Source organism: Mastacembelus armatus, chromosome 11 (assembly GCF_900324485.2).
Source record: "Mastacembelus armatus chromosome 11, fMasArm1.2, whole genome shotgun sequence".
Lineage (NCBI taxonomy): Eukaryota > Metazoa > Chordata > Actinopteri > Synbranchiformes > Mastacembelidae > Mastacembelus > Mastacembelus armatus.
The window spans coordinates 987,467-1,014,040 of record NC_046643.1 but is presented as its reverse complement, the minus strand read 5'-3'; the positions used below and the strand labels follow the sequence as shown (position 1 = coordinate 1,014,040).

At 41.0% G+C, this 26,574-nt stretch overlaps 1 protein-coding gene across 6 annotated transcripts in view; it reads left to right on the top strand.

Moving 5' to 3' along the window:
- The first annotated feature begins 1,185 nt into the window (after window positions 1–1,185).
- sema4ab (sema domain, immunoglobulin domain (Ig), transmembrane domain (TM) and short cytoplasmic domain, (semaphorin) 4Ab) overlaps window positions 1,186–26,574 on the top strand; it is a 62,066-nt gene continuing 36,677 nt past the window's right edge. For 2 of the 6 annotated variants that reach the window (XM_026300796.2, XM_026300799.2), the window contains exons 1-5: window positions 1,266–2,526; window positions 9,347–9,507; window positions 17,852–17,911; window positions 18,099–18,197; window positions 18,364–18,457. In XM_026300796.2, the coding sequence (XP_026156581.1) occupies window positions 2,430–2,526; window positions 9,347–9,507; window positions 17,852–17,911; window positions 18,099–18,197; window positions 18,364–18,457 (511 nt within the window). In that variant the 5' untranslated portion in view covers window positions 1,266–2,429. The other 4 variants (XM_026300797.2, XM_026300798.2, XM_026300800.2 and 1 more) reach the window with 4 other exon arrangements.

The following is a 26,574-nucleotide window of genomic DNA, read 5'->3' as shown; positions in this document are numbered from 1 at the left end:
TTTATATAAAAGACTCAAAATCACAGTGTTGTCTGCAAATTTAACAGTATAGTTATTTGGGTGTGTCCTCTTGCAGTCATCTATATTTTATGTCAGAGAGTGATTAATTCTTACTTGCTGTGCCCTGAATAAAACCATTTTATTAACTGAGCACTCACCCCCTTTTCTTTCAACTTACTTAACAACATTATTGTCTGTATTAAAAGAGGAACTAACATCAATCAATAAAAGTCTGGTATAAGCTTTGCTGTTTTCAAGATGTTTAGATATAAGATGTGTAATGTTCAGAATGGCATCCTCAATGCTCCTATTCTGTATGTAGGCAAACTCACAAGTGTCTAATTGAGCATTAACCTCTTGTCTCAGCATTAACCCTGAGATTGCACTCAGCACTGCAAAGATTTCCTAATATTTCACCTCTGTGTGAAATATTAGGAAATCTTTTAATGCATGGGTTTGTATCGACATAAACTGAAACTGCAATATGGACTTGTTTTTTTTTTAAATACATGTCCTGACTGGGACTTACCTTTACTGCACAGAGTTTATGACAGTCTTTTTGTGGGCCAAGCAGTCCCGTGCAGTGCAATACAAAACTCACTTGTACAATAACTGTACACTGTGCACACGTTGTTTCAGTTACTTTCTTTAGTCGTTTAATAAGAACTGACTGTATTCAGAAGTCAGTTCTGTTCATGTACTGTACAGCTCAACACTAATAAACTCATCTGCATGTGGAAAAGCAGAAGTTGTGGAACTTTGCTTCAATACATTTGACAGTAATATATTAACATTTACTTACTTACATTGTGCTTGAAGCTGTAGTCACAAGTTACTGAATTTAAAAAAAATATATGTTGCAGTGTGTACAACTAGAGCCTGTGTTGGTTCTGTATTCCCACAAATTTTAATTTAATGTGAAACAACATGTGAGTTTAGTAGAAAGTAAGTGCCAGTTTACAGTGTTTACAGTGTGCAGAAACAAACTGCAGAAATTAGTTAGAATAGCTTGACTAGATGGTCATAACTCCAGTCAACTTATTAACTTTTTATGGACTTTTTAATTACAACTCAATGGCAAACGTCTCTAGAAGAGAATGTTGGTGAGTGAGCAGCTTATGTCCGGGGCTTGGGAAAGGCTGGGTGGCAGCCCTGCTGTTAAACGGCTCAGGCTGCAATGAGTGTGGCTTCTCCATAGGTGGAGGCTGGAGCCTGGAATGGGAGGAGGTTCTCAGGCTTATAGCAAGGGCTCAACCACGGTCAGTTTTCTTTCCTTACCGGTTCTTTTATCTTCTGTCCTTCCGAGGGGAAGGGAAACCGAGGATTCTCTTTTGGAGGGGTAAAGGAAGGATAGAAAAAACCGCGGGGAAGGAAACCACCCCTACAGATGTACGATCATTAATGGTGTTTTTCTACATCCGTTCGCGGAGTGTTGTTGGTCTTCACCATTTACAACAGCGTGGCTCGCTTTAGTTTTCACGGCACCAACAAGGCTCTCGAGTATAAGCAGCGCAAAAGGAAGGAAACAAAAGAGTCCGGGCACTAGAATGTGTTGCAGCCGTGTTAGGGACTGTATCTTTGAACTGCTGGGCTCATCTTCCGGCACCACGTGTTGCGTCTCTTCTGGAGCCAACTGCTGCTAGCATTACTTTGGCTAATGTCTCTCAGTGGAGCTATGATGACACACCGCTTAACAACACAGATAAGACCACAAGCATAGATACAACGCACACGCGCCCACGCGCACACACACACACACACACACACACACACACACAGGGACAAGTTCATGCTATGTGTGTGGCTGGATGGTGTTTTCAGTGGTGATGTACTGGACTACACTGTAGTGAAAGGTGTTTCACGTCTCCCCTCAAAATATGTCAGGTTATAAAGGCTCTAGTTCTCCATTGACTGTGGTATGTTACTGAACATATGTTCCGTAAATCAGCAGCAACATATACCATTCACCAAAACTGGAATGCCATATGCAACTAATCTGGCCTTCACTCTAGCACAAACACGACTTAATGTCATGGTATCATGTTTATACATCTCTGTCTGTGGTCTCTCTCCGTTGGTCTGTTGTCTCTGTCCATCTCTTGTTGTATCTCTCTGCTGGTCTGTTGTCTCTGTCCATGTCTGTTGTCTATGTCCATATCTGTCTGTTGTCTCTGTCCATCTCCCTGTCTGCCTGTTTTCTGTCTGTCTGCCTGTCCTGACCTGTCCATCTCTCCACCTCTCTGTTATCACTGTTTCTCTTTGTGTGTCTGTTGCGTTTTTGTGTCTGTTGCCTGGTGCGTCTGTGCATCTCTGTGGTTGTCACCTCTTTGTTGTCTCTTGGTCTGTCTCTTATTTCAGAGTATGTGGCTTCAGTGCTAACCCTTTGACCGTCGCTGTAACTGAGGTCAGAGGCACTCATTCCTGCTGTAATGGAGAATCACAGCCTGCTTTCCTTTATTGTGGCCTTGCTGGGTTTTCTGAGCCCTAGCCTGACAAAACTGACTCCGAGAATCTCCTTCCATTTGGGTGAGTAAAGGCTTTGAGTGCCACAATGGTTTTGTTTTTCTTTATCTTGTTGGCAAAGTAGAATTGTGGCAGTCACCCCTCTGGGGCCTAAGGGTGTTTTGGGGCCCTGGACAAGTTTTGACATGCCCTGACATTTGTGATTTTTTCAGTTGCTTTTAAACATATTAATGGCTAAAGTCTGATAACACTGTAATCAGCACAAACTGGGCTACAATAATATGTGAGCATATTATACATGATTGTGTTTTTGAGAAAACAGTGTTTATGCATGGTCAGTGAAAAACCATGCTGTAGCCTAGAGTTTTTGCTTCAAAATGATGTGAAAATTATCTTGTTCACTCGTTCACAGAAAACAATACACTGATTTAAAATTTCTAAGACACTTTTTTTGTAGAAAGGGCATATGCAAGAAGGCGTGCCTGAACATGAATAATCATGGATTTCATCTGAGAAGACAAAGACCTGCATAATGAGCCTTTCAGTCAGGGAATCGCAATGCAATGCAGATGCAAACGTTCCTCATCTGAGTCGCATTATTCCTGACAAGAAAGTAAACTCTTTGTTGCTGTCCAGAACCATTCAAAATGCTTTTTCACCTGCGTAGCATATATATAGCTATACAGTGGGTACGGAAAGTATTCAGACCCCTTTAAATTTTTCGCTCTTTGTGTCATTGCAGCCATTTGCCAAAATCAAAAAAGTTCATTTTATTTCTCATTAATGTACACTCAGCACCCCATCTTGACAGGAAAAAACAGAAATGTAGAAATTTTTGCAAATTTATTAAAAAAGAAAAACTGAAATATCACATGGTCATAAGTATTCAGACCCTGTGCTCAGTATTGAGTAGAAGCACCCTTTTGAGCTAGTACAGCCATGAGTCTTCTTGAGAATGATGCAACACGTTTTTCACACCTGGATTTGGGGATCCTCTGCCATTCTTCCTTGCAGATCCTCTCCAGTTCTGTCAGGTTGGATGGTGAACGCTGGTGGACAGCCATTTTCAGGTCTCTCCAGAGATGCTCAATTGGGTTTAGGTCAGGGCTCTGGCTGGGCCAGTCAAGAAGGGTCACAGAGTTGTTCCGAAGCCACTCCTTTGTTATTTTAGCTTTGTGCTTAGGTTCATTGTCCTGTTGAAAGGTGAACCTTCGGCCCAGTCTGAGGTCCTGAGCACTCTGGAAGAGGTTTTCTTCCAGGATATCTCTGTACTTGGCTACATTCATCTTTCCTTCAATTGCAACCAGTCGTCCTGTTCCTGCAGCTGAAAAACACCCCCACAACATGATGCTCCCACCACCATGTTTCACTGTAGGGATTGTATTGGGCAGGTGATGAGCAGTGCCTGGTTTTCTCCACACATACCGCTTAGAATTAACACCAAAAAGTTCAATCTTTGTCTCATCAGACCAGAGAATCTTATTTCTCATAGTCTGGGAGTCCTTCATGTGTTTTTTGGCAAACTCTATGCGGGCTTTCATGTGTCTTGCACTGAGGAGAGGCTTCCGTCGGGCCACTCTGTCATAAAGCCCCGACTGGTGGAGGGCTGCAGTGATAGTTGACTTTGTGGAACTTTCTTCCATCTCCCTACTGCATCTCTGGAGCTCAGCCACAGTGATCTTTGGGTTCTTCTTTACCTCTCTCACCAAGGCTCTTCTCCCATGATTGCTCAGTTTGGCTGGACGGCCAGGTCTAGGAAGAGTTCTGGTCGTCTCAAACTTTTTCCATTTGAGGATTATGGAGGCCACTGTGCTCTTAGGAACCTTGAGTGCTGCAGAAATTCTTTTGTAACCTTGGCCAGATCTGTGCCTTGCCACAATTCTGTCTCTGAGCTCCTTGGGCAGTTCCTTCGAGCTCATGATTCTCATTTGCTCTGACATGCACTGTGAGCTGTAAGGTCTTATATAGACAGGTGTGTGCCTTTCCTAATCAAGTCCAATCAGTTTAATTAAACACAGCTGGACTCCAATGAAGGAGCAGAACCATCTCAAGGAGGATCAGAAGAAATGGACAGCATGTGAGTTAAATATGAGTGTCACTGCAAAGGGTCTGAATACTTATGACCATGTGATATTTCAGTTTTTCTTTTTTAATAAATTTGCAAAAATTTCTACATTTCTGTTTTTTTCTGTCAAGATGGGGTGCTGAGTGTACATTAATGAGAAATAAAATGAACTTTTTTGATTTAGGCAAATGGCTGCAATGACACAAAGAGTGAAAAATTGAAAGGGGTCTGAATACTTTCCATACCCACTGTATATACACCCAGTGGCGTAACTTTGCTTTGAAAAGTGGTGGGGACAAATACTCGATCTGCCTACCTCTTGGATTTGGGGTATTTGCTTACTTCTATGAACTAAAGAGCCACACAGTTCCAGATGAGACATTCTTTCTCCTTGTGGTTCACATACAACGCGGAATTGAAAATAAATAAATAAATAGATTAAGATACAAAATAAACCGAAAGACTTTCCAAACATACAGACCTGTATGCATGCTGTATTTTATTTTTGGACTGTCTGCGAAATACTGCTTAGTGTGACATCATATTGTGATCTTAATACAATGACATGCATTTATATAGATGCCACAAACCACCAGGATCACAGACAGCACGGCACAGACCTCGAATCCTTGAGAGAGACCAGACACCTGGCAGGCACGGACCAGACAGGACACACTTCTGCCACTCAGACCAATTCAATTCAATTCAATTCAGTTTTATTTGTATAGCGCCAAATCACAATACAAATCATCTCAAGGCACTTTACAAAAACTAAAACTAAAAACCCAACAATTCCCTTATGAGCAAGCACTTGGCGACAGTGGAGAGGAAAAAACTCCCTTTAACGGAAGAAAAAAACCTCCAGCAGAACCGGGCTCAGTTTGGGCGGCCATCTGCCTCGACTGGTTGGGGTGAGTGGATAGAGCAGAGAGAAAAGAACAGCAACAATAAACAACAAATAGACACTGCAAGTTGGTGGGGCCAGTAACTGCACATCAGCGATAAACAGCTCCAGGACCAGGGACACCTGCAGAAGGTGCAGAAGGTACAGAGAGAGAGAGAGAGAGAGAGAGAGGGAGGGAGAGAGCACAAACTAGGGGAGAGAGAGAGCACAAGGTTAGTAACATTCAATGGTGGAATATACATGAGGTGGGAGAGAAGGGGGGGGAGGGGGGGTAGGGTAGGGGAGCTCAGTGCACCGATGGTCCTCGGGCAGTCTAGGCCTATAGCAGCATAACTAACTAAGGGATGGTTCAGGGTTGCCTGAAGCCAGCCCTAACTATATGCTTTGTCAAAGAGGAAGGTTTTAAGTCTAGCCTTAAAAGTACAGAGAGTGTCTGCCTCCTGAACCCAGGCTGAGAGCTGGTTCCACAGGAGAGGAGCTTGATAGCTAAAGGCTCTGCCTCCCATTCTGCTTTTGAGAACTCTGGGAACCACAAGTAGGCCTGCACTCTGAGAGCGAAGTGGTCTATTGGGATAATATGGTACTATGAGGTCTTTAAGGTATGAAGGAGCTTGATTATGAAGGGATTTGTATGTGAGAAGAAGGATTTTAAATTCTATTCTATATTTTACAGGGAGCCAATGAAGAGAAGCCAATATAGGAGAAATATGATCTCTCTTGCTAGTTCCTGTCAGGACTCTGGCTGCGGCATTCTGGATTAATTGGAGGCTTTTTATTAAGATATTAGGACATCCAGATAGTAATGAGTTACAGTAATCTAGCCTTGAGGAAACAAACGCATGGACTAGTTTTTCTGCATCATTTTGAGACAGGATGTTCCTAATTTTGGAAATGTTGCACAGGTGAAAGAATGCAGTTCTAGAGATTTGTTTTATGTGTGAGTTAAAGGACATGTCCTGGTCAAAAATAACTCCAAGGTTTTTTACAGTAGTGCTGGAGGCCAGGGCTATGCCATCTAGAGTAGCTATAATTTTAGAAAAGTTATTTCTGAGATTTTTAGGCCCAAATATAATGACTTCTGTTTTCTCCGAGTTTAAAAGTAAAAAGTTACTGGTCATCCAAGCCTTTATGTCAGTTAGACAGGCTTGAAGTCTGGTTAACTGGTGTGTGTTAACAGGTTTAATAGATAGATATAACTGAGTGTCATCCGCATAGCAGTGGTAATTAATAGAGTGCTTCCTAATGATATATCCTAAAGGAAGCATGTACAGGGTGAACAGAATCGGTCCTAGCACAGAACCTTGTGGAACTCCATAACTAACTTTTGTTCGTGTGGAAGGTTCATCATGGACATGAACAAACTGGAATCTGTCCGATAAATAGGATTGGAACCACTTTAACGCTGTTCCTCTGATACCAATCACATGCTCCAGTCTCTGTAATAAGATGTTGTGGTCAATGGTGTCGAATGCTGCACTAAGGTCTAGGAGGACAAGTATCGAAACAAGTCCATTATCTGAGGCTAAGAGAAGATCGTTGGTAACTTTCAACAGTGCTGTTTCTGTACTATGATGTGCTCTAAATCCTGATTGGAAATCTTCAAATAGTTCATTCCTGTGTAAGTGGTCTGATAGCTGCTTAGCAACAGCTTTTTCTAGGATTTTAGAAATAAATGGCAGGTTGGATATTGGTCTATAATTAGCCAAGACACCTGGATCAAGACTAGGCTTTTTGAGTAAAGGTTTGATTACTGCAGTCTTAAAGGCCTGTGGTACGTAGCCTGATACTAGAGATAAATTTACCAAGTCCAATAAAGATGAGTTCATTAATGGCAGGGTGCCTTTAAGCAGTCTAGTCGGGATGGGGTCCAAGAGACACGTTGATGATTTCGATGAAGCAACTACTGATGTAAATTCAGAGAGATCTATAGGAGAGAAGCAGTCTAAACATAACTGAGGTCCTACAGATGATTCAAGAGCTACTGTAGTAAAAGATTCATTTATTGCAGGTATAGGAAGCATCTGCTGAATTTTATCTCTAATAGTTGTGATTTTATTTGTAAAGAAACTCATAAATTCATCACTGCTGAGAGCTAAGGGAACACTGGGCTCAACGGAGCTGTGACTTTTTGTCAGCCTGGCTACAGTGCTGAAAAGAAACCTGGGATTGTTCTTATTTTCCTCTATTAGTGATGAATAGTATGCAGTTCTGGCTTTACGGAGAGCTTTTTTATATGTTAGTAGACTGTTTTTCCAGGCTAGAAAAATTTCCTCTAAGTTTGTGGAACGCCACTTCCTTTCCAGCCTTCGTGATGCCTGCTTTAAGGTACGAACATGTAAATTATACCATGGGGCTAGTCTTCTCTGAATCACTAACTTCTTTTTCAGAGGGGCTACAGAATCAAGCGTTTCACGCAGTGAGGTTACAGCGCTGTCAACAACATGATCAATTTGGTAGGGAGTAGGATTAAGGCAGCTGCCCTCCATTATGTTTATACTTGGCATAGATGCAAATAAAGATGGAATCATTTTCTTAAATTTATTAACAGCGTTGTCGGATAAACATCTGCTGTAGTGGAATTTTCTTCCAGACGCTGCATGATCCATCATTTTAAATTCGAAAGTTATTAAAGAATGATCTGACAAAACAGGATTTGGGGGGAAAATTATTAGATGTTCAATTTCGATGCCATAGGTCAGAACAAGATCAAGGGTGTGATTAAAACAGTGGGTGGGTTTATTAACGTTTTGAATGAAACCAATTGAATCTAATATAGAATTAAATGCAATGCTGAGGCTGTTATTTTCAACATCTACATGAATGTTAAAATCTCCCACTATAATGACTTTATCTGATCTAAGCACTAAATCAGACAGGAAGTCAGGGAATTCAGTTAAAAACTCTGAGTAAGGAACAGGTGGACGGTACAAAATGACAAGTAGAACTGGTAGAACAGTGCCCCTAGAGCTGTTCTCTGTAATGGTCCGTGCTACCGATAGGCCACACAAGCCAGTGGTCCGTGCCACAAAGGCCACAGAACAGCGACCCTAGAGTCGGCTCCTGTAATGGTTCGTGCCACCGACAGGACAGGCCACACTTTTGGCTACAACCCCTGCTGAGTGTTGTGCTGTTGTTTCACTGAACGTGTGTGGCTAACTGCCAGCGATTAAAATGTGATTTCACAACAAAAAGTCTTTCACAGAAAGTCGAGTTCACTGTACCAGTCACTGTACTCTCTCTCTCCCCTAGTTTGTGCTCTCTCCCTCCCTCTCTCTCTCTCTCTCTCTGTACCTTCTGCAGGTGTCCCTGGTCCTGGAGCTGTTTATCGCTGATGTGCAGTTACTGGCCCCACCAACTTGCAGTGTCTATTTGTTGTTTATTGTTGCTGTTCTTTTCTCTCTGCTCTATCCACTCACCCCAACCAGTCGAGGCAGATGGCCGCCCAAACTGAGCCCGGTTCTGCTGGAGGTTTTTTTCTTCCGTTAAAGGGAGTTTTTTCCTCTCCACTGTCGCCAAGTGCTTGCTCATAAGGGAATTGTTGGGTTTTTAGTTTTAGTTTTTGTAAAGTGCCTTGAGATGATTTGTATTGTGATTTGGCGCTATACAAATAAAATTGAATTGAATTGAATTGAATTGTACCTCTGAACGAGAGAAAAGCTGACAAACGTAGTTTAAATGTGTTAGTAATAATAATCAAAATCTAAACAGGAGGAAGATGTGGTACATTACGGTGCAATAAAGTACGTTTTATCGTATCTGGTTTTGAGATATTCAGGCCCGTTTGACACAAATAAAATGAACAATGATCCGAAGAGATTGCGGATTGCAGCCACTTTACATCTGGAAGCTTTTAATTGTCTGGTGGTAATTTACAGAAAAATGTATTCCCATTGTTAAATGCTTTGAAACAACAGGTAGTTCTGGGAGACATCTCACCCACTTCAGTAGCCATGATGTCAGCAACACCACCATGCTGCTGCTCAGTCAGGATGGAGATATGCTATATGTAGGAGCCCGGGATGCTGTGTTAGCACTGGATGTTAGCCACAAGGATGCCATCATACTGAGGAGTAAGGTGGGTGAGCATGTGCTTATCACTGACCATTTACTGAAATACTAACCACTGTTCCTGCATTTGTTAACACAAATGAAAATGCTAAATTTGGGATAAAACTGTATGTTTCCTTATGTGGAAAATTACAGGTGGAGACAGTGTTTATGGGAATAAATGTCTTCAGATGTTAATGTTTTGCGGGAGTTGCAGTTTAAGTTGAAATACCTGAATCCGTTAAAATGAACGTACTGAGTGAGTGTAAGCATCGCAGAAGGTGTTAATGTGCATTTCGAAGTGTAAGAACTGAAATCAGTTGAGGCATAGTCACTCAGAAATTTTGATCTTAAATTCAAACTCTAGGCTGCAGAAATGTCAGCTTTTTTATGGAAACACAGACAGTTGAATTAACAATTGAACTTCCAGGCAGTGAGTCGTTCTGGACACCTGGAAATTCTAACTTTGTTAGACCAGGCACCAGATTTTTGTCTGTGACCTAAAAACACAAGACATGACAAGTGACAGGTTACATTATTATAATTCCAGTCATTCAAGTCTGGTAACACTGGGCCTATTCATCAGGAACGAAGTCTTGTATTCATATAAATATCCACAACAGATACATTAAATAATAATAATAATTTTTTATTTTTTTAAATTTTATTTCTTATTTTTCAATAAAAACTGAAAAATCAGGGGACCCATCTATCTTGTGTTCCTTTAAGCCATTCAACCACCTTACATTTAAATTCTAAAGCACAAATTATGCACAAAATATAAAAATTGTGGGTGAAAAAGAGCTTTTTTAGTAAAAATGTTTTGATGAGCTGATACCTGGAATTTGACCAATCTGTGCAATACACATTGATACACACAGAAAAAGCAAATAATGCAAACAATATGTTGTTGAGATAGTGGTGTGGTGAGTTCCCTTGTTCACCCCTTTTGCGGTATTTCCTGTTTTGTTGCATTATGACCTGGAATTCAAATGGGTCACTGTAGTGTTTGCACAATTTGATTTACACGTCTACATAATTGTAGGCACAAATTATTTTTTCAGGAAACAAACAATAATTAAGACAAAAATGTCAGTACTTTTGTAGAGCAACCTTTGGCTGAAATTACAGCTGCCATGTCTCTCGGGGTATGTTTCTATTAGCTTAGCATCTAGCCACTGGGACATTTGCCATTCTTAAAGGCAAAACTACTCCAACTCTTTTAAGTTGGATGGCTTGTGTTGGTGTAATTCATTCCACAGATTCTTAATTGGATTGACTTTGGGCTTTGATTAGGTTATTCCAAGTTATTTAAATATTTCTATTTATACCACTTCTGGGTAGCTTTAGCGGTATGTTTAGGGTCATTGTCCTCCTGGAAGGTGAACCTGTACCCCAAAACAGGTTTTTATTATGAACTGCAATGTAATTAAACTTATCTGTCAGCAATTGCACCCTGTGATGGACTTAGTGACCTGTCCAGGGTGTACCCCTGCCTTTCACCTAAAAGCAGGGGTACACCTCCAGCAGAACCCTGTGACCTTAAATAGGAATAACTGTGTATAGATAATGGATGGATGGGTGTTAGCAATTGCATTAGGCAGGCTTGAGGCCTACTTGGTTTGAGATATAATTATTTATGATAGCGTAAGCCAGCTATCATGAGATACGAGAGGGGTGTTGTCTGGTTTGGATAAGGGTTTCTCAAGACAGAGTGAATGTTGGTTGAGAATATTTTGGTGGATAGGGTAGCATCCTACCACTGATTTGGTCATAAGGGCTTTAGTCAAATGTTTTGTGCTTGAGGCAGGTTTGAGTGACTAGTGTGTTAGTTTGTTTGAGGAGTGTGTTGGGGGCAGCTTCTGGGGCATAGACACATGTGACACCAAGGACTGTTTTTCAAGATTTATTCCTCCTGCTGATCCCCTCAGTAATGCACAACCGCACTGTGTGGTCTTATATATTCTGAAGAAATACAACACAAATGCTACGGCAAGGGGGGGCCAGGACGCCAGGTCAGGGGGGAAACAACACCACCCCCACCCGAGATTGGGTATCAAGCCCCAATGACAAGCCCCGACACGCTCAGCACAAGAGCAGCTGACCTGAGAGTGAAGATCGTAGGCAAGATGGACACCTGGAACCTCCGCAGCCTGTTACCAAGACTAAGTGAAGTACTCTCTGAAAGTCTACTAGAAGATGTCAATGCAGCATTACGAACAATCCCCACTGTGACCATCACCGAGACCAACAAGCTGATATACACCACGGCAACAGTGATCCTTGAGATGCTTGGCCACAAAATACATTCCACCACTAAGGAGCAGTACCCTGCATGGAGGAGGAGGTTAGAGGCAAAAATAAGGGCAACACGGAGAGAAGTTAGCCAACTATCAGAACTGCAGAGAAGGGGGATGAAGTTGGGTAAGAAATACAGCAGGCTGTCCATACCTGAGGCCCTGGAGACTGCCAAACAACGACTCGCAGCCCTGGCCACACGCCTGAAGAGGTACACCAGAGAAATAGAAGCACGGAGAATAAACAGGATGTTCTCCACCGAACCATCCAAAGTGTACTCTCAGTGGGGGGGCAGTAACACAAGAGCAGACCCACCAAGGCTGGAGACTGAACAATACTGGAAAAACATATGGGAGAGGGAGGCATCACATAACACCAATGCCCAGTGGCTGGCAGACCTGAGAGCAGACCACAGCAACCTCCCTGAACAGGAACCAGTAACCATCGCAACGGCAGATATCCGAGAAAGGGTCTCAAACATGAAGAACTGGACAGCACTGGGGCCTGACATGATCCACACCTACTGGCTAAAGAAGCTAACTGCCCTCCATGAGCGCCTGGCAGCTCAAATGAACCAGCTGCTAATGGATGGGACTCACCCAGAGTGGCTAACTGAAGGCAGGACAGTCCTGATCCTGAAGGACCCCCAAAAGGGAGCAGTCCCATCCAACTACCGTCCGATAACCTGCTCTGTACAACATGGAAGCTCCGGTCGGGCATCATAGCAGCTGAGTAGGCACATGGCTCAATACATGAGCGGGGCCCAGAAAGGAATGGGTAAGGACACCAGGGGAGCAAAACATCAACTACTGGTGGATACTACAAGAGTCAATCCAAGTCCTAAGAAGTCAGCTAAATGGGAAGAACAAGGTCCAAGCCATCAACACCTACGCCCTGCCGGTCATCAGATACCCCGCTGGCATAATAAGCTGGCCAAAAGAGGACATAGAAGCCGCAGATGTCAAGACAAGGAAGCTCTTCACAATGCATGGAGGACTTCACCCCAAATCCAGCATCCTGAGACTGTACGCTAAGAGGAAGGAAGGAGGCCGGGGACTGGTGAGCGTCAGAGCCACCATCCAAGATGAAACAGCCAAGATCCATGAGTACATCAGGAAGATGGCCCCAAGCGATGGAATACTTAGTGAATATCTCAGGCAACAGAAGCCCGATGCAGAGGACGAAGAGCGAGAACCATCATGGCAGGACAAACCCCTGCACGGCATGTACCACCGACAGATACAAGAAGTGGCTGATAAGTCCTACCGGTGGCTGGAAAAAGCTGGACTGAAAGACAGCACAGAGGCACTGATCGTAGTGGCACAAGAACAGGCCCTGAGCACAAGATCGATAGAGGCCGGGGTCTACCACACCAGGCAGGACCCCAGGTGCAGGCTGGATGCCCCTGAGACAATCCAGCACATAACAGCAGGTTGTAAGATGCTAGCAGGCAGAGCATACATGGAACGCCATAACCAAGTGGCCGGCATAGTGTACAGGAACATCTGTTCCGAGTATGGGCTGGAGGTCCCAAGGTCAAAATGAGACACACCTCCAAAGGTGAGGGAGAATGACCGAGCTAAGATCCTGTGGGACTTCCAGATACAGACCAACAAACAGGTGATGGCTAACCAACCAGACATAGTAGTGGTGGACAAACAGAAGAAGAAAGCCGTAGTGGTAGATGTAGCGATCCCAAGTGATAGCAACATCCGAAAGAAGGAATATGAGAAGCTGGAGAAATACCAAGGGCTTAAAGAAGAGCTAGAAAAGATGTGGAAGGTGAAGGCAACAGTGGTCCCCGTGGTAATCGGCACCCTCGGGGCTGTGACCCCCAAACTGGGAGAGTGGCTCCAACAGATCCCAGGGACAACATCGGAGATCTCAGTCCAGAAGAGCACAGTGCTAGGAACAGCTAAGATACTGCGAAGAACCCTCAAACTCCCAGGCCTCTGGTAGAGGACCCGAGATTGAGGAAGACACACACACCACGCATAGGGGTGAGACGGGAATTTTTTTTTAATATATATATATATTTTTTTTCTCTCAAAATTATGCAATATGAAGGCATTTTCTAGCAAGAGTCATTAGAATTCACAGGAAAACAGCTTTTTTTTTTTTCTCTTTCCCAAATTATAATAACAAATCACTAACGCTTAACACTTTTTCTAACTTAACTATGAGAAATCATGTACAAAACATAAACCAGAGCCATCAGGTGGACAATGTGAAAAAGGTGCATGTAGTTGGGTGATAAAATATTAATTAAAGAATAACGATTGAAACAAAACATACCTGCAGAAGACAATAACACAGACACGTAGATTGTCTTCTTGTCTGTCATGCACATCTGATCCCTATACACAAAACAATAATTTACACTGAGAAATGACACTAAAATCTCTGCTGAGCTACATTACTATAGCAGTCTGCTGCAGTGTATTTGGCGCCAACAGGTGAAATGAAAACTTCTATAAAACTTACATTAGCTGTCAAAATAAGACAAAAATTACATGGTAATGTACTAAAATTGACAGAAAGTAACATACATTAAATATAACAACGTAACGTTCATTTTTACAAAGAAAATAGTCAAATAGTGTCAGCAGCATTTCTCATACAACTTACCTTCAAGTAATGCAAGTGTACCTTCAAGTGATTCCTCATCTAATGTGGCACATCACAACTGGAGATAGTAAGTGTGATCTGCCGATTCCATTTTTTTTTTTTAAAAGAACTGTAATGAAAGCATATACAGAAATATTTTCTTCAGTGAATTTTTTTTATAATAAAAGAAATTATTAAACATTACAGGATCTTCTCACAACAAAATAAAGTGATTTTTGCCTTAAAAAAGGTATAAAATGAGTTCCTGTATATAACTAACATAAAGACAAAGGCAAATTTATTTGTATAGCACCATTCATACACAAAGCTATTCAAAGTGCTTTACAAGGCATATAATCACATTAAAAACATGGAAAAAGTATTTAAAAACAAAGACATAAAAATAAAATAAAGTAAAATAGAATAAAATAAAATGTAAAAGTACATTTTATCCAAGAAACCAGGATGAACAATTATTTGAAGGCAGCAGTAAACAATGTTTTCAGTCCTGATTTAAATGAGCTGACAGTTTGAGCAGACCGTATGTATTCAGAAGGTTTGTTCCACAAGTGAGGAGCATAGTAACTGAATGCTGCTTCACTTTGTTTGGTTCTGGTTCTGGGAACACACAGTAGACCTGTCCCAGATGACCTGAGGGGTCTGGAAACCTCATAGGGAATTAGCATATTTTGGTCCAAAACCATTTAGTGCTTTATAAACTAGCAATAAGATTTTAAAATCTATCCTTTGACTAACGGGAAACCAGTGTAGTGATCTGAAAACTGGTGTGATATGGTCCAGTAGTAGTCCACATAGTAGATTTATACTAACAAAAATCTTCTTTTCCTCAATGAAATTTTTTATTTTATAATAAAAAAAAAAAGATTAAACATTACAGGATCATCTCATAACAATAACTGTAACAACAAAATAAAGTGCTCTATGCCTTGAAAGAGTTAGAAATAAAATACAAAGTAGGCTTACTAACAAAAATGGTTGTTCCCCCTTTTACCTTTGCCATGTATTCATTGTGTGTTTGCCGCTATTTGAAGGAGGAGTGGGTGTGTCTGTTTTGCTTTTTAGCTCCTCTTTACTTTGTTAATTAGATCTTTTAGGTGATGGGCGCGATGGTCCTGTTTTCACAGTTTGTTGTTTTTTCCTTTAGGTGTGAGACTTTGTTAAGTAGGGACGGGGGAGGCAAGCCGGGTACGACGGTCCAATGGCGGGCTGGCCCGGTTTGTTTCCCTCTTTTTAGTTAGGCCGGCCTATCACCGCCTTTTGGTTTTCCTTCAATCTTTATTTTTAATAGACAGTTGGAGCTTTAGTTGTGTAGGGCTTTTTGGTTTGTCTTTAATTATTTGTTTAATTAATAAATTATGAATTTGTGTTGCCTTACATTTGGTGTGTTGTTTGAATTTATGTTATGATCTCTTCAGTTTAGCGGGGGTTGTAACATGTTTGGGGGCTCGTCGAAGTAGACATTCATGTCTTTGTGAGGTTTGAGCAATTCAGGTAGGGCTTGCAGGTGTGTATTTTGTGGTGTGCTAACCTTTTTGTTTTGTGGCTGGCCTGATTCTGGGTAAACATGGAGTTTAACCTGGATGAGTTTGTTAATGTTCCCACTTTGGAGGTTTTGCATCGGTGTAGAAAGGATGATCTGTTGATAATTGCTGAATATTATAAAATTGTGGTCACAAAGCAAGCTAAGAAGGCTATAGTGAAGACTGAAATTTATAATGCTTTGGTAGAGCGTGGCGTCTTGACACCGATGCAAACCAAGCCTAAAAATCCTAGAATGTCTTCCTCTAGCTGAAGCAGTTAGATTGAAGGAGCTTGAAGTCAAATTGGAGCGTTTAGCTTTAAAGGAGAAGGAGCTGTATTATATCAATACGTTGAATTAGAGCTTGATGTGGGTTTTTCAGTCCAGATTTTTGGGCTTTGATGTAAGTAGAAACATTTGTTTGGTTCCACCATTTAATGAAAAGGATGTGGATAAATATTTCACATTGTTTGAACGGGTTGCACGCTTGCTTAAATGGCCAAAAGAGGTATGGACGTTGTTATTGTTTTAGTGGGACGTGCGCAGGTAGCATATATGTCATTGTCATCAGAAGACAGTCTTGATTTTGATAAAGTTAAAACTGCTTTTAAAAAACGAAACAAGCTTTTCAGCTTGTCCCTGAAGCATACAGGCAAAAGTTTCGTACATTGACGAAGCTATTAGATCAGATGTATGTTGAATTTGTCAGGGAAAAAGAAATACTTGTTGATACATGGTACGTGTCACAAGGTGTTACGGACTTTGAGCAACTTAAGCAGCTGATTTTAATGGAGGAGTTTAAGAACAGTCTCTCTGAAAGAGTAGCGACATATTTAAACAAAAATAAAGTTGCTGATGTGTCTAAAGTTTTGGTTGATGAATATGTCTTAACACATAAGTACGTCTTTGTGGAGCGTTCATTTTGGTTTGGAAAAGTGGAGCGAGCTAATAGTAATGCCAGAGACGCTGTGAAATGTTGGTCTCTGCCCTCTGAGCATGTGACAAGCTTTGTGTCTGGTAAGGTTGAAACTAAGTTATACACAGCTGAACCAAAAGCTAATGATAGTGTCATATGTTTCTATTGTAGAAAGAAGGGGCATAACATCGCTAACTGTCAGGTGTTGAAGAAAAGAACATTAAACCAGTAGCTTTGATTAACACTGTGAGCCAGGTTAGTGATTCGCTTTTGCCTGATAAACAACATTTTGTAATGGATGGTTTTGTTTCATTGCCTGGCCATAGGTCGGAGAGTGCCTTGGTCTTCATGTTATTTGTCTCAGAACAGCTGCATAATGTGAAGGATCATGTGACACCGATTGCACACAGGTTGACCTTAATCAACCAATTACCTCGAACAAGGTATTTTCATTCGACTATAAACTATTTTGGTAGATACTGTATTGCATAAAATAAAAAAAAAACTTTAATTTCAATTCCACCTTGTAATGCAACAAAACTGAAAAAAAGAATACCAAGGGAGCAGAATACATGGTGAATGAGGATATCATGTGACAAATATCTTTGTCACAGTTCAGATCAGACTCTCCATTCAACAGACAGAAGAGTTCCTGGTCTCCATCTACACCATGTTCAGTACACCATGTGGCAAAGTCACTTGTTTAATGTGCAAGAAAGTGTATTCATTGTAACTGGCAGTTCAGCTAGGTGGTTTAGATGATAACTGTCATTATATATTATATTATATTATATTATATATGAATATTTCTTTATAATTTCACAGCAATTTACAAACCAGACAAAGAAACTCAACACTTAGATTTTGCCACCCCATTCTTCTCCATTGATTTTTACCCACTGCCATGCAATAACAGTAATATGTAACAGAACATTTAAGGATGTGAGTGCTTTTATTGTTCACCTGTAGCCTGTTGTTAAGAAGGATGTAACTGTCTTCTCTTGTTTTCAGCTGGACTGGAGCCCCTCAGACAAAGACCTTGAACAATGTTCCATGAAAGGCAAGAGAATGGCAAGTAACAAGCACCAAAACACAATGCATTACTACAAAATAAGACAGGAAATGGCCAGAAAGAAAACACAAGGGCTAAACTAACATGGAAACGCTGAAACGTAACACAAAACAACACAGGTCATGGCAAAGTGTTTACATACAGAACATCTGATATCCTTTAATTTCCTTCTTGTGGTTTTTCTAGGCTGACTGTCCCAATTTCATTCGGGTACTGCACTTCTTAAACAACTCCTACATTTATGCCTGTGGAACGTTTGCCTTCAGTCCACGCTGCACATACATTGTAAGTTTCTTGTGCAACATTTATCTAACTTATTGTCACTATAGATTTCAACAATTTGCAATGATTGACAAACACATAGATTTTGAACTGTATTTTGTGTTACTTGAGATGTCTCATTCTATCATTAGTCTGTTTTCATTTTGAATTTTTCCTATTTACTGTTCAGAACTCAGAGACGTTAGAGATGAGCATTAAACCTGATGAAGGCAGAGGACGCTGCCCCTATGACCCCTACCAACGCAACACCGCTATTATTGTAGGTAAGAAACTGATTCCATAGCTGTCACAATAAAATTAGACTTGGCAGATATTTTCCTTATGCAGAGGGATTTACAGTTGAATACAAACATGCAGGATTTAAAAATGGAAAGAGTCTGACATCAAATGAAACAAGACCCATTACTTGTTCTCATAGAGGTTTTTACTGGGCCACAAAGATGGTGCAGTTGTAGCAATTCAAAATGTCACCTTTTTACTGCAGTGTTTGTGGTGCCCTGGTCATGGCTTTGCATCAGGAATGTAGTGGTTTTAATCCTGCACCAGGCTACAAAAAATAAACAAACAAAAAAACAACAATTCCAGCCTGTCAGCCAGCCAGTCCCAAATTTGGGGACTTAGAGGACCGATTAGCAAACACAAGGTGAAACAGTGCATTTTTTACATGCCCCAAGCAGAACTAAAATGACAACTAAATGAATTACTAAATATCACACTCCACATAAGCACCGCTGTGTCAACCCACTCGCCACATTTCTGGCTCTACTGCTATGGCACTTTATGTAAAACACACAATATACACCTCAAATAAGAGCAGAGATTCCACAGATTCTGAAGATGTGTGTAAAAGCACAGTACAACAATGCATCAGAGATAGAAGCCAAAACACAACAAATGATAACTGTAACCTTTGCTGTTCTGCTGTGAAAATTGTATTTAACCAGTAAATCCACACTACATCTTGTTAGACCTATGTCTTGTGCTACACTCAAATCATTCTGGGCATCTCTGAAGGGCTTTAGGACCTTGGGGAGAAGCATACTATCCACAGTCAATGATATCCAATTAAATATATAGTTTTTTACATGAGAAAATACAAAAGGTGCCAAAATGGCCATTTTGGAAACCTCGCCTAAACTGTCTGTACTAAAACCTCTCTAATTTTGTTCTGCTTCACCTTATCAGAATTAACTGTTGTAGCAATAATGTTAACATGTTGTAGTATGTTTCATAGAGGTTTAGAACTGCTGCTGCTGCATCATTTTCAAAATATACTCATCCTGAAAGTGCTTTTTTTTTTTTTTAAAGGTGAAGTTGAAAATTTTTACTCCTCACCAGTAACACATACAGGGGTTGGACAATGAAACTGAAACGCCTGGTTTTAGACCACAATAATTCATTAGTATGTCCATGGATATTAACCCTGTGGAGCTCCCGACGAACAGTTTTGGTGGAAACAGGAGAGTTGAGGTGCACATTTAATTCTGCAGTGAGTTGGGCAGCTGTGGTTTTATGTTTTTTGGATACAATCTGGGTTAGCACCCGGGCATCCCTTTCAGACAGCTTCCTCTTGCGTCCACAGTTACTCCTGTTGGATCTGGTTCGTCCTTCTTGGTGGTATGCTGACATTACCCTGGATACCGTGGCTCTTGATACATCACAGAGACTTGCTGTCTTGGTCACAGATGCGCCAGGGAGACGTGCACCAACAATTTGTCCTCTTTTGAACTCTGATATGTCACCCATAATGTTGTGTGCATTGCAATATTTTAAGCAAAACTGTGCTATTACTCTGCTAATTAAACCTTCACACTCTGCTCTTACTGGTGGAATATGCAATCAATGAAGATTGGCCACCAGGCTGGTCAGATTTGAAACCATGAAACCTCCAACACTAAATTGGCCAGTGTTTCAGTTTCATTGTATTTACACATCTGAACAAATCTCACAATTTTTCTCTTTAATTTAAATATTTTCTCTTGAATATGAAAAGTATTCAAATAGACTTTGTGGTTGCAGACATACTGTATACTCATTTCATTATGGGCATACAATTTTTGAGCAGAGTTCTAAAAAATAAGACTAGGGCTCTGTTAGTTAACCTTTAACAAATAGACTCAGAGGACGAAATTCGGTTAAATAAGGTTATATAGAGGTTTTACTTGCAAGGAGCAACAGTCACCTTAGTACAGCATGAGGGTCACTGGCTGCTTGCAGCCCAACACATCAGTTTTCACAGTAATGCAAACGGGAGGTGATTTCTCACAGAAAGACATCTGGGCCCTTATCAAATAGTCAAGGTTAGAGCAAACTGTTCTCACTGAGAGCAAAAATGATATTTCCACAATACACAATAGGCCCTTTTCAGAAGTGTTTCAGGTATACTAAAGTAAGGTGAATCAGGACACAGGAGGGTAAACATTTTAATTTCTCTAACAGGCTCTAACCTAATTAATTATTTTTACAGAAAACAGAAGAAAATCAGTAGACTGACACATGGCAGTGCACATACTGCCCAAATAATGGCGTAACTTTATGAATTATTATTATTAAATATCTGCATCCATATTTTTTTAAGTTTACAGTTATTTTTCCAAGGTATATACACTTTGTAAGAGAGCTGAGGCTGACGCTTAATGGAAAAAGTATCAGCCAATACAAATATAATAAAATCTATAATATAATCAGTGTATAAACACAAAAAAAAAAAAAAGGTAACTGAATAAGGGGGTAACTGACATCTTTTTGCTATACAGAAAATAAGTGTTTCCATCTTCTGTTGCCCCTGATAACGATCAACTTTTCCTGACTTTTTTCGCAGAAAAGTAAATCCTCAGGCATGCATATTAAACAATGACACTCTATTAATGCAGATAAAACAGCATTTTTGTGCTTCCATGACATAACAAACTGATCTATGATAACTTCAGAATCAATCCTACAATCTATTTTTACTGACAGAAGTGCTAGATTATACATTAAACGCATACAGTTATAATAGCCTCATCTCTGAAATGAAGTTACTATACACTCTATAGAGCCTCATATGGTTGACATATAAACAGATGTGACCTACACAGCAAATCCCCAGTGAGCCTGTTAATTGAACACATATAAAGACATTTTTACTCTTTGAACATGAAGAACAACAAAATATATGAACATGAAACTTGATATAGGTCCGCCTGGTTCAACTGGGCCAAACCTATTGCTCTCTACCCTCTTACTACATTTCTCAGACACGGGGTGCTTGCATCCTTTACAGGAAATTCAGTTCCTGTTTTTTTTGCATTGGCTGACCTGACACTGCCTCCTTTTAGCAGTTTGTGAATCCTTGGCCCCCAAAGGGGGCAGTTTTCTCCTGGCCTTGTTTATTGTGCCAACCAGGCTTGTGTTCTTTTTAAGAGATTTTTAGCCAGGGAAAGGGATGTCAAAAAGTTGGTGGTGGTAACATTTTTTCCCTTTCCCACGTATGCTCCCACCAGCCTCATGACCACACTCTTTCGTAGACTCTGATGTGGTAGTCGCATCTCATCTCTGCTATTTAGTAAATATTTGATCTCCACATTTGCAGCTAACCAAACTTTTATGCTAAATTTGTCTGGCTTGTTTGCCATATATATATTTGAACAGCTGTTTGTCCACTATAATGTTTGCTCCAGGCTTGTAACAGACAACAGTTTGCCACAAATCCACCCCACACATCATTTATTAGGGAAAACCTGAGAGATAGGTGTGTCTGCTATCCTTTTTGTCAAAACACAGATAGTGCATTATCTCCCTGAAGCCGTGGTCTACAGGACAGCTGTGGCTGGCTGAGGAATAAGTGCTCAGAACTTGTGTATTTTATTTTAATATGTTTCAGACTTCAGAAAATATATAACACACAGATTTAGGAAAAATCCTGGAGTGGCAGACCTGTAAATATTGTTCAAAAAAAGTTATTCACATAATAAAACTCCAGAATCGTCTGTCAGACCATCTCTGCGGTCCTAGTGTTAAAATCCACTTCTCTTTCCAAGTTTTCTGGAACCAAGCGTGACTTTTACTGCTGGAGAAAGGATTGGGAAGCTCTTCAGAGGCAAGGAGAACCCACTGGGTTAAAAGAAGTAAGAAAATTTCAGACATCTCAGAATTAAGAAACAAATACTTATAGTAAGATAAGTGTAAGAATATATGTAAACAATTGAACAGAATAAAACATTCTAGCTTCCTTACCAAACAATAGAACAGCTATGAAGGCCACGTTCCTCAGGACAGAGAAGAAACTGGCTTAGGAACCAGAATGGAAAAGAGAATATGCATCCCAAGTATGTGACATGTTCAACTGCAAAGTTGCAATAAACATTGTTACAACCCCTGTGAGGCTTGTTTGGAACAGCAGCCAGAAGTTTAGAGACCTGAGCTTAAATAACCTGGTAATCAAAAGCCCAGACGTCCTCAGTCCATCCATCCATTCATCCATTCCGTGCTGTCTTGCTGAGGTTTTGACAGAGATATTTGCTGCCCTGGGTGACGTTAAAAAAATATGTAACTGAAGTACAGGGAAGTGCACCTGCATTGATTCCTCTGGCGAGACTCTGAAAGTGATGACTTGGAGGAGTATGCCATAACATTGAAGACAAGTCAGCTGGATGTATTGCTCAGACTGCCAATCTTCCTTCTTCCTTCATTCAAGCATCTCAAAGAGGAGCAATGAGTGCTGCAGGAAGATATTTATGTGGATGACATGGACTTCCCACAATAACATGGACCAACTAAATGTTATTACAGCAAATCTGGAGCAGATCCTGAAAGCTGGTGGGTTTCATATGAAACCTTGAATCCTCTCTGGTCAAAGTGGGAGGGAGTCGGGAGGCAGGTAACAGAACCATGATTTGCGAAACCAGGTCAGTGAAGAGCACAAGAAAGCCCTTGGTTTGGATTACAGCTTGGAGGATGGCAAGCTCTATGTCATGGCTGCTGTAGATTGCTCAGAAAGGTGGAGAAAAATGAGACTTGGCCTAGATCTGTCAAAGGAGCAAGTCAGATTACAGATGCCAGACCCACTGACCAGGAAAGAACAGTTCAGTCAAGTTTCTGGGCTTTATGATGGCCTTAAGCAGAACGCCGTTGAGCTTTTTGAAGAAAATGTACAGTTGAGCGGAGTAAGGTTCGTCCGACTCTGACACCCCTATAGATTACCAGTGAATCCTGTGCAATCATGTTTTCAGATTGCAGTGAGCATGCATTTGGAGCAGTGCTATATTTGCGGTAGAGCTCAGGCCATAAGGCTTGTGGAATCCAAAACCAAATTGACTCTTCTCAGCCATATAGGGGTGATAGTGTCAAAGCTGAGGTGTGCTTGGCTGTGTTTGCTGCTCATCTGAAGCAGTGTCTGAAGAAGTGTCCAACTACACAGCTGGATCCAAATCAAGCAGTGGAACCATTTCATAGATCATGTTTGCAAACATAGTCATGTTTGCAAACATAGTCATGTTTGCAAACATGATTGGAGAGATCCAAAGTCTCACTCAGATTGACGTACTGGAAGTAGGAAGGTGTACCTGACCATGAATAGTAATGTGACTTACCTGAGATGACAAAGACCCTCACATTAGTTCTCTCCTCCGCATGGGCAGTAAAAGCAGTCTCTACCTCTTGGTTCTTCTGCTGGTGCTCTCTTTCTGAGGGTCTTTCTCCTCAGAGCGAGAGAGTCTTGAGGAGTCTGTCGATCTGGAGATTTCTGTATCTCTGCAAATCTGAAAATTTCTAAAACTCTCAAAGGTGTGTCTCTCTGTGTCTTTTTATGTCTTGCCGCGCTGGGTAGGGAATCCATCTGGTTAGTCTGTCATCGTGCTTGACACAATGTGGTTGGTCCAGGAGGTGCTCCAACTTCACTGGTGATTGGTTTACAGTCCCCTGACTGTGATGATGCAGTGGTTTGTGTGAATCGAGAGACTAATCTTTTCTTTAAGTGTTGTAAGTTTTAAGAATGTTTTTCTAAAATAGGAACAATAATTTCTTTTTCCATCCAGCAAAGTTTAAACACATGACAAACTTAGCAACTAATCATCAACAACATGAATGAAAATCAATAAAACTTCACATAGTTATATGGATTAACCACAAGCATGAATGACAATAGCATGGCTTCTATATCACACTGTAGTATGACAGCGATGGCCTGTAGAAGTCTGGTCACACGTTACATATTTAGCAATCAAAGCAGAAACATAAGAACAATTCAATTCATATAGGTTTCAGGTCTTTTCTGGAAGGAAGGAGTTTTAAGGTATTTATGGCTGGGTGTGAGCAGGAGTCTGTTTGTTAAGAAGGGTTCTCTTAATAAGACCCAGTGGTCTGCTGTTTGTCAAATGGAGTCCTGACAGTGCAGTATTTGTTGGAGAGGGCTGTGCCACTTCCTATTGTTTACCTTAGTAGGTCACTAAAAGTTTTAGAGCAATAAATTTCATAAGGGCAAAGCTGATAACCTCAATCCTGGAATGTGAACACATTGCTGCCTTAGGTCCGCTACATAGGGTTTTGAAAAAACCACCACATAGCTAGCACTGCAGACCATAATGTTGTCCACCTTATCCCATCATATTGCTCAAAATTGCAGTGAGTGGGAGTAGTCAAGACCTCAAGATCAGAATGTGGAAAAATGACGCGCTGGAGAAACTACAGGGCTGCTTTGACTCTACGCCGTGGGAGGTGCTTGTAGAGGGCAGCAGCTTAGAGGACACCATTACATCATATCTCTCCTTCTGTGTGGAGATGATTGTCTGCTCAAAAACTGTCAAATGAAAGTCTGTCTGAATGAAAAGAAAATAGCATGTGAATCGGAAAGGCGTCTGTGCCTTTTTTAGGGACAATGTGGTTACTCACAGGCTGTCATTTAGGCAGTTCTTATCATTTGAGTATGAATCTTTTAAAATGGAGCAAAAATTATCTCCCTCTGTACTTTTTATTATCATTTACAAACCTCCCCAATGCTGTCAAACTGTTTATTCAATTCAATTCAATTCAATTTTATTTGTATAGCGCCAAATCACAATACAAATCATCTCAAGACACTTTACAAAAACTAAAACTAAAAACCCAACAATTACCTTATGAGCAAGCACTTGGCGACAGTGGAGAGGAAAAAACTCCCTTTAACGGAAGAAAAAACCTCCAGCAGAACCGGGCTCAGTTTGGGCGGCCATCTGCCTCGACCGGTTGGGGTGAGTGGATAGAGCAGAGAGAAAAGAACAGCAACAATAAACAACAAATAGACACTGCAGGTTGGTGGGACCAGTAACTGCACATCAGCGATATACAGCTCCAGGACCAGGGACACCTGCAGAAGGTACAGAGAGAATAGAGAGAGAGGGAGAGAGCACAAACTAGGGGAGAGAGAGAACACAAGGTTAGTAAGATTCAATGGTGGAATATACATGAGGTGGGAGGAGAGAAGAGAGGGGAGGGGAAGGAAAAGGGGGGGGGTTAGGGTAGGGGAGCTAAGTGCACCAATGGTCCTCGGGCAGTCTAGGCCTATAGCAGCATAACTAAGGGATGGTTCAGGGTTGCCTGAAGCCAGCCCTAACTATACGCTTTGTCAAAGAGGAAGGTTTTAAGTCTAGCCTTAAAAGTATACAGAGTGTCTGCCTCCTGAACCCAGGCTGGGAGCTGGTTCCATAGGAGAGGAGCTTGATAGCTAAAGGCTCTGCCTCCCATTCTGCTTTTGAGAACTCTGGGAACCACAAGTAGGCCTGCACTCTGAGAGCGAAGTGGTCTATTGGGATAATATGGTACTATGAGGTCTTTAAGGTATGAAGGAGCTTGATTATGAAGGGATTTGTATGTGAGAAGAAGGATTTTAAATTCTATTCTATATTTTACAGGGAGCCAATGAAGAGAAGCCAATATAGGAGAAATATGATCTCTCTTGCTAGTTCCTGTCAGGACTCTGGCTGCGGCATTCTGGATTAATTGGAGGCTTTTTATTAAGATATTAGGACATCCAGATAGTAATGAGTTACAGTAATCTAGCCTTGAGGAAACAAATGCATGGACTAGTTTTTCTGCATCATTTTGAGACAGGATGTTCCTAATTTTTGAAATGTTGCGCAGGTGAAAGAATGCAGTTCTAGAAATTTGTTTTATGTGTGAGTTAAAGGACATGTCCTGGTCAAAAATAACTCCAAGGTTTTTTACAGTAGTGCTAGAGGCCAGGGTTATGCCATCTAGAGTAGCTATTATTTGAGAAAAGTTATTTCTGAGATTTTTTGGCCCAAATATAATGACTTCTGTTTTCTCCGAGTTTAAAAGTAAAAAGTTACTGGTCATCCAGGCCTTTATGTCAGTTAGACAGGCTTGAAGTCTGGTTAACTGATTTGTGTTAACAGGTTTAATA